This window comes from Pteropus vampyrus, unplaced genomic scaffold (assembly GCF_000151845.1).
Source record: "Pteropus vampyrus isolate Shadow unplaced genomic scaffold, Pvam_2.0 Scaffold391, whole genome shotgun sequence".
Taxonomy (NCBI): domain Eukaryota; kingdom Metazoa; phylum Chordata; class Mammalia; order Chiroptera; family Pteropodidae; genus Pteropus; species Pteropus vampyrus.
Window position 1 is genome coordinate 1,401,601 of NW_011889172.1, and position 7,950 is coordinate 1,409,550.

A 7,950-nucleotide genomic window follows, 5' to 3' on the forward strand; every position below is an offset into this window, starting at 1 on the left:
AGATTTTATTTGTAATTTTTTTGGAAAAAAAATGTCTGTTTACAAGGAGTGTGCAGTTACTTTTAATAATCTGGAAAGTAATTATAGAACAAACCATAAAAACTATTTGCATGGGCTGAGTTTAAACTGGAGTAAACAGCCAACAGAGGTACATTCCTGGAGTAAGGGGGTAACTACCTCCCGCTTCTGACCACCCTATGGAGCACAGTGATTGGTTCGGATTGGGTATGTGATCCAAATGCAATCAGTGAGCTTCCATCCTGGGATTTTACCTGGAATTACTGGGAAAGATTGTGTCACTTTCTATTGGGCTGTTAACACGGTGGGCGGAGGGAGTAGCCAAGAATACCTTTGCCATTAGGAGGGAAGAAATTGCTTGATAATGACGCTAACATGGGTTTTTGCACCGTCTATTCCCTCCGTGTGGAAGGTTCTTCCTCTAAATTTCAGGGGTCACCTCATTTTATTCAAGCCTCTAACCAAATATCACCTCCTCAATGAAACTCTCCCTGAGCACCCCACTTAAAATAGTAACCCTTCCATCTCACCCTCCCCATAATCCTTAAAGTGGCTGCTGCCCCTTCTTCTCCTTCTATTATTATTATTAGTAGTAGTATTAGTAGTAGTATATTGTTATTATTATTTGGCATAGCCCATGGTTAATATCTCCTAAAATGTATTCGATGTTTTGTTTTTGATTCACTGCCCCCACTAGTCTGTTTTGTTCATTTCTGTATTTCTAGCACCTAGAGCAGGGACTAGCACACAGGAGTTCAAGAAATATTTATAGAGGAAAAATTAGAGATAAACCCAGCTAAGAGATGCAAAGAAACAGTTGATCTTGTATTAGACCTTGGATACAGCTATGCCGGAGTATCCCCGCACTTTAAAAAAACAAGTGACTCAATGAGAATATCTTCCTCAGGAAATTGGCATTTGGACTGTGTGTGAGAAGAGAGGGAGACAGAAACTGTAAACTGTAATTTTAAGAGGCAAACTAGCCCAGTGTTTAAGTGTACATGTTCTGGTACCTCGTAGGTCATTCAGTTTTGCGCCCCGGCCTTATCACTTACCATGCCACCTTGGATAAGTTACTTTATCCTTCCTCGTCTCAGTTTTTCGTATATAAAATGGGTAAAATAATAGTGTCTACTCTTAGGCCTATTATGAGGATTAAATTACATAATGTTAAATTCTTAGAACAGTGCCTGGCATATAATAAGGACTCGGTAAGGACAGCAATTATTTTATTTTTATTGAGATACAATTCACATATTGCATCATACAGCAATTATTTGCTTTAGCTAGTTCAAGGATATTGTTACTCACATCCAATTGGTCCCAAGGTTTTCATACTCATGGCAACCCCTCCTCAACCAAAGCCTTTAAAGTAGCATATTGTATACTGTAATCTGTCTTCCACCAGACTCTACACGATGCTTAGATTCTTCTATCTCCTCTCCCACCTGAGATGGCCTGCACATTCCCCGTTATTGCTCCAAAAACAATGTTTAGAACCCTAGGGATTGTTTTTTGCTCATTCACCAGAATTCTTCCTTCCAATAAAAGAACCCAAATGTTATTTCCTTTTCTGTGCACTCCCAGACTTCACTCCTGTGACTTGAAGTTTCTCTGTCAGCTCAAAGGATGGTTAATTAAGCCTGGCTAATCAGCATATTACATTCCTCTGAACAGTGATTGGTTCGGAGGTGGCCACATGACATGAGTTGGTCCAGTGGGCATCTGCTGTGGGACTTTTGCTGGAGCTTATGGGAAAAAAGGGTTATCCTTGCATGTTAGGGATGGAGCTGGTGGGACGTAAACCTGGCATGTTCCCAGGAGGTGTGAGCCTGACTTGGAGTGGGGCTACCTTACTTTAAAAGTTCTTTTGGCTTCTGTAACGGAGATCCAAATAATAGTGGCTTAAGTACAAAAGACATTTATTTCTCTCTTATGTAACAATCCAAGTAGCAGCAATATAATATGGCAGCTTCCTGGTATCAGACAGCCACGCTCCTTCCAGTTTGTTTTTCAGTTATTTAGAAGGTGTGAACCACCTCATCCAACTTGACCCACTCTGTTTTCATCCTAAACAGCAGGAGGCAGAAAAGGAAGGGGGAAGACTACCCCTTGTCTTTAAGGGTAGGACCTAGCATTTACCCATATCCTTTCCCTTTACATCTCATTGGCCAGGACTTAGTTTCATGACCACATTTTGTTGTAAGGGAGCCTAGAAATGCAGTTTTCACTCTGGGTGGCCAAATAAAAATCCTTGGCTCTGTTACCATTGGAGAAGGTGACTGGATTTGGGGGGTGGGGAGAAAATGGACAGTTTCATTCTTATAGCAAATTAGAGCCCAGAGACAGCAATGAAATCCTGCTGATGTCTTTTGAGTCCCTAGATCCAACTGTGCCTGAATGTGGCCCCATTCAACTTTTCAATTACATGAGCCATTAATTTCCTTTTTTGCCAATGCCTGTTTGAACCACTTGAAACAAAAAGAATCCTGATTAATATAATAAGATATAAAGCTCTTGTTTAGTGTCCGGACAGAGTGTAGTGAATAAGTGGGCATATTATTGTTGTTGTTGTTGTGATTCCGTTGCTGGTGGCCCTACCGCTCATTTCATTGCTGCCTTCTGTTTCTTCTCATTCCAGTGCTGATAGACAACTCGCACTCCCTTTCTATCCTCACAGCTATTATTGACTCATGGGTGATGATGTTATTTGTCTCTGATTCCAATGGAATTTCATTTCTTAATCTCCCATATACACAGCAGAAAAGAAGCATATTGCTCTAAAAATATTATGTGTATGTGTGACAGAACCACACTCCACCCTACTCCCCAGCATCTAGTCATGCTTCACCCAACCCCTTTCCTAGGGGTCTTAATTTTTTTCTTTTCTTTTACATTTTTTATCTGGATGGAGAGTGAACATGCACAGGCGCAGAACAAACAAGACTGGTTCCTGTTTCATAACTTTGGTCATTATTTTCATCCACTTCTGTCAGTTCTGATGTATCTCCAAGAGTTACAAGATTTCTCTGGGGAAGGGTCTGATTCCCAGTATGTGATGGAGCTCTCCACCAGCCATTCTGTGGGCTGATGACTTTGGAATAAGGATCCAGTGCCAAGAGCACTGGAGGGATGGAGCCCAATAAAGTTGGGGAGGGGTCACAGAGTACAGAGCACAATGGGCTCTACTGGGAGAGAAGCACCCTCCCCACCCTCATGGTGATAGAAGCTGCCCATGGGACCTGTGTCTTGGAGGCAGGAGAGGGCCACCTCAGGTCAGGGAGACTGAGGTTGTGTGCCGGGCCCATCCTTCCGCCGCAGCATGAAGTCTCCAGGGCCAGCTGGACTCATGGCATAGAAGACGTTGGCATTGTCAGGAATCAGGAGCTCTGGCCAGGTGTGGACATAATGATGAAATGCCCATGCAACCTCATACCTCCCCCATAAGGGACCTAGGTAACCTTCTGCCTCTCACCCTGGCCTGAACAACCTTGGGGTCACTTCAGTCAGTGCTAAGCCAACCTCGTTCTCCTCTCATTGGGAACCTGGACAATTTCTCACTTGAAGTCACACAACCTCATGTCTCCTCCCCATCAACAAACCTAGGCAGACTCCTGCCATTTCCCCTAGAGTCTAGATAATCTACACCACAAGCTTGGGTAAACTCAGGCCACCCATCTCAAACAACTTCCACATTCAATTCCCAGCCAAGTTCATGCTGATCTCGCCATGAATTTGGACAACTTCTGACTTCTCACTTCCAGCCTGCATAACCTGTGGCCCTCACACCTGACACATGAACAACCTCATATAATCCTTTTTAGTGTCCAGCCAACTTCATATGTCCTTTAACATATCAACTCTTGCCTCTCCCTTACAAAAAACTGAATGAACAACTTCATGCTCCTCTATCCCAAATTTCAATACCCTGTGGCTTTCTCTTATGCCAAGATCAGATAATTTCAGAGGTGAGCCTGAAAACAAACTAATTTCCTCTCAAAATAAAGCCCAGACCTTTTTCAGTCTCATACGTCACCGGGTCAAGCCTGAACAACCTCATGATCCTATACCTTTAAGCCGAGATGACTTCTTATACTCCCTTTCCTGTCTGATCCTGGACAATCTCATTTCCCCATAAATCCTAGGAAGACATCTTTGGTGCTCCCTTGTCTCACACTGAGCCAGGATAACCACACAACTCACATAATCAAGGCACAAATATTTGACTGCCTCTTACTCCCACCCTGCTCCATCTTATTCCTACTCTGTGCCTGTATCTTTAGGGCCATCCTTGACCCTGGTCAGTCTGCCACCCTCTCAGCTGGGCCCCAGCCCAGATTCCAAGCTGTCCCTGCTCACCCCGGTCCCCAGGAAGGACTTGAAAGAGCTGGTAGTCATGGGCCCAGGGCTGGGCCACATTGTGCTTCTGCAAGGCTCTCTGGACCACGCTGGGGGCCTTGTCCTGACTAGTGAGCTGGGAAGAGAAGGTGTCAGGTGAGGTATGACAGCCTGAGCTCCAAAAGCAGGGCTGTCCCCAGTAGGTCCCCAGTCCAGCCCCTCACCAGGATGCTCCGATACAGGTTCCCATGGTCATTGTCGATGCTGACTCGGATGACCCGGGCCTCTGAGCCCTGCTGCCCACCAAGGGGGATGCGAGGGCAGTTCAGGGTCAAGGCCAGGGGCAGCTGTAGGCAACGGGGGTCAGGGTCTGAGTGCTGGGAGAGTACTAGTCCCCTCCCTCATTGATGTATTCAATGCATGCCCATATACACTTGAAGCCTAAGGACACACAATGAAGGTACACACATAAGCCCGTATTTGTGCAATCCCATCACCTATGGCTCTTCATTCCTTGTTACACAAATTTACACATGATTGATAAACACACAAACCCATGTTCATAGGCAAGAAATCCTGTGTACGCAGAACAGTGAGTACACGCATATGCTCACAATTGTTGTACGTACACAAGTCCATGTCCCTGAACAGCCCTGTACATGGTCCCGTGGATATTGTGGCTATTCATGCCCACATTTCCCCTTTACGTATGCAAATATCTGGGGGCACACACGTTCTTACAAAAGTGTGTGATTGCACACCGGAGAGCCCTGTGGGTGAGCAAATGCACTGGTCCAGGTCTGAGCACAAGCCAGAGAGAAGGACAATTCCTGTCGGGGCCATGAAGATGCACATGGTCCCTTGGAGAGATATCCTGAGTGCTGAGCCAAGCATGTGTACAATCTCCCATGTACACAACTGGCCTCCAAATTCTGTGTACACACACATACATCTCTGGGTGCCCAGTCTCACATACACACAGAGGCAGGCCTGGTACCTTGGTGCTGGGGCCCTGAGGCCCTGGAGAGGCTGGGGGACTTCCTGGAGGAGGGTCCCTGGTTCTAGGACTGGGTGGTGGGGAAGCTGGGGAAAGACTGGGCAAAATGCAGAGACTGAGGTGGGGTGGCTGCCCTGACCTCTGACTTTGCCATCTCCAGTCCCTTCATTGAGTGGGATGCTCACCTGGAGGTGGGTGATGGAGGGTCCCCAGGACTTGCACCAGAGGATGGGCCTCTCTCTCGGGACAGCTTCCTGAGGATGGGGACAGGGGATTAGGCTGAAGGCAGACTCAGTTCCAGGAGCAGCCCCCTCATCTCTGCCCATATCACCCCCCCACGCACACACCCCAAGACTCACGCACTAAGACGCTTGGTGAGGCTGATTCTTCGTCGCACATGTGGGGAGCTGGGACAGGAGGTGGCTGGCGGCTCAATGACACGGGAGACACGATAGCTGTGGGGTCATGGTACAGATAGAGGGTGTTGGGAGACAAGAGTTAGAATCAGTTGGGAGCTGGGTTTTGGGCACTGTGGGGAAAAGTCAGGTGTTGGGCACCAAATGTCAGGGTCAGGGTAGTAAATGGGGTCGCACAGCATTAGAGTCTTATTAGAGATGAGATGGGATGGCTTTGTTGGTGGGTCACACAGGAATTCACAGAGTGAGACTGAGGAGTCAAACTGGATCAAGGATAGAGTTCAAGGTCAGGTAATCATTGGGGTCAATGGTTAAGGTCATGGATTTAATAGAATGAAAGAGAACGATTGGGATAGTTGAATTAGAAGGTCAAATATACATCAAAGTCAGAGTCAGTTACTCAAAACTGAGACTCAATGATTGGGCTCAGAGAGTCAAATAGGGGTCATGAATGGGGTCATAGGTCAGACACGGTCAGAGGTGGGAAGAAAATAGATGAGATGGCTGTATTGAATAACCAGCTGCATGTTGAAGTCAGAGGTTGAAGTCAGAAAGTCAGATGGGGTCAAAGTTTGAAGTCGCAATTGGGCTGGAGATAATGCAAGGTCACAGGTTGGGAGTCCGGGCTCAGGAGAAGGATCTTAGGAAGATTCGGAGAGGTACACAGGATGTAATCCAGGGTCAGCTGGAGTGGGGATGGGCCAGGCCACAGGGTGGTCACCTCTGCTCCTCGCTGAGTTGGTGCTGGGCACGCAGGGCAGCTAGGATGGGTGGGCGGGTGCTCAGGCAGTAGTTACGACAGCGCCTCTGCAGCTGCTGGATGCGGGCCAGGATCTCCCACTCCTGAGGGGGCAGCTTCTGAAACCCTGCCCTGCTCCACCCTGGTCCCCGCCTCCACACACACTCACCCTAGTCCCCACTCACCTTCCTCCTCTTCTCAAAGTTGATAAGATCCCCCTGGGGGAAAACTTTGTTTGAACTGGAGTATCCGGGGTCAAGCATGAAGGGTCAGGGTCAGGGATTGGGATGTCAGGAGTCCCACTGCACTAAGGGGTCTAGGGTCAGGAGTGTAGGCAAGGTCAAGGATGGGATGTCAGGAGGCCCACTGTTCTGAGGACAAGTGGTACTGGGGTCAGGAGTCAAGGGTCAGGAGTCAGACCTCTAGCATGTCCGGCAGGGCTGTGTCCAGCATAACCAGGTCCGTGAGAAAGGTACCAAGGTAGGGGACTGGGCCTGGGGGCAGCTTCTGTGGTTCCCAGAGCTCCAGTCACTTTCGGCTATCACCAACCCCATCACACTCCATCCCCTCCCTGAGGGTCCCGGTTGTCCCCCATCTCAAACCACATCGCTCACTGAAGTCAGGCTTCCTGGGGGTGCGTCCTCCTCTTGGAGTCCATTGGTGGCTTCCTCCTGGGAGAAGGGAACAACTGAGCAGTTCCAGGGGCTCTGTGACCCCTTCTTCGGGGAAGCTGCCTCAGTATACACCCATTTTGCTTTCAACAATCACAAACCAGTGCAAAGGCCATACTCAGGGGAAAGGGAACAGAGGAAGGGAGAGAGCAGATAAACAGCGAGGGGCAGGCCCCACTGGGGATGACCAGAGGTGGAGCTTGTGGATGCCATGGCCCCCAGGGCCGTGAGAATCCCTGGCCCAGGCATAAATGGAACAGGCCCCAAGGCAACCCCCTGGGAATGTCCTGAACCTTGCCTTCATGGTATTGCTCTGCCTGGTCATTAATTATATCATTGCTGAGTCAGTTATTATTGTGCTGTGTGTTTCCCTAGCCTGGGGCTTGAATCCCACCAGGGCAGGAACTGTGTCTGTCTGGTTCATGGCATAGCCTCCTGGCATAGTGCCTGGTACACAACAGGTGCTTAATGCAGAGCTCCTTGTTTCCTGAGATCATCTTTATGTGAGATATTAATTCACTCACAGATATTGAGTGCCTACTCTGGGCCAGGCACTGTTCTGATTGCTGGGGAGGCAGCAGTGAGCAAAAGAGACAGAAACTCTGGCCTCGTGGAACAGACGTTAGCAAGGGAGAAGAGCAACAACCAAACTAAATATGTAATTAAGGACCTGTAGAGATCAGGACAATAAAAGGGGAGGAGGTGAAAATGCTGGGGGGCACAGGAAAGGCTTTTCTGAGGGAGACATTGGGTAGAGACCTGCATGAGGTT

At 48.1% G+C, this 7,950-nt stretch overlaps 1 protein-coding gene across 1 annotated transcript in view; it reads right to left on the reverse strand.

The window, feature by feature from the left end:
• Positions 1 to 1,234: 1,234 nt before the first annotated feature.
• Positions 1,235 to 7,950, reverse strand: part of RGL3 (ral guanine nucleotide dissociation stimulator like 3) — a 13,828-nt gene continuing 7,112 nt past the window's right edge. Inside the window, exons 9-19 of the mRNA XM_023523402.1 lie at positions 7,850 to 7,914; positions 7,123 to 7,262; positions 6,929 to 7,015; positions 6,694 to 6,726; positions 6,491 to 6,612; positions 5,713 to 5,808; positions 5,539 to 5,607; positions 5,354 to 5,450; positions 4,581 to 4,703; positions 4,378 to 4,492; positions 1,235 to 3,407 (exon numbers count right to left, since the gene is read on the reverse strand). Coding sequence (XP_023379170.1) covers positions 3,295 to 3,407; positions 4,378 to 4,492; positions 4,581 to 4,703; positions 5,354 to 5,450; positions 5,539 to 5,607; positions 5,713 to 5,808; positions 6,491 to 6,612; positions 6,694 to 6,726; positions 6,929 to 7,015; positions 7,123 to 7,262; positions 7,850 to 7,914 — 1,060 coding nt within the window. The 3' untranslated portion in view covers positions 1,235 to 3,294. The remainder of the gene's footprint in view (positions 3,408 to 4,377; positions 4,493 to 4,580; positions 4,704 to 5,353; positions 5,451 to 5,538; positions 5,608 to 5,712; positions 5,809 to 6,490; positions 6,613 to 6,693; positions 6,727 to 6,928; positions 7,016 to 7,122; positions 7,263 to 7,849; positions 7,915 to 7,950) is intronic.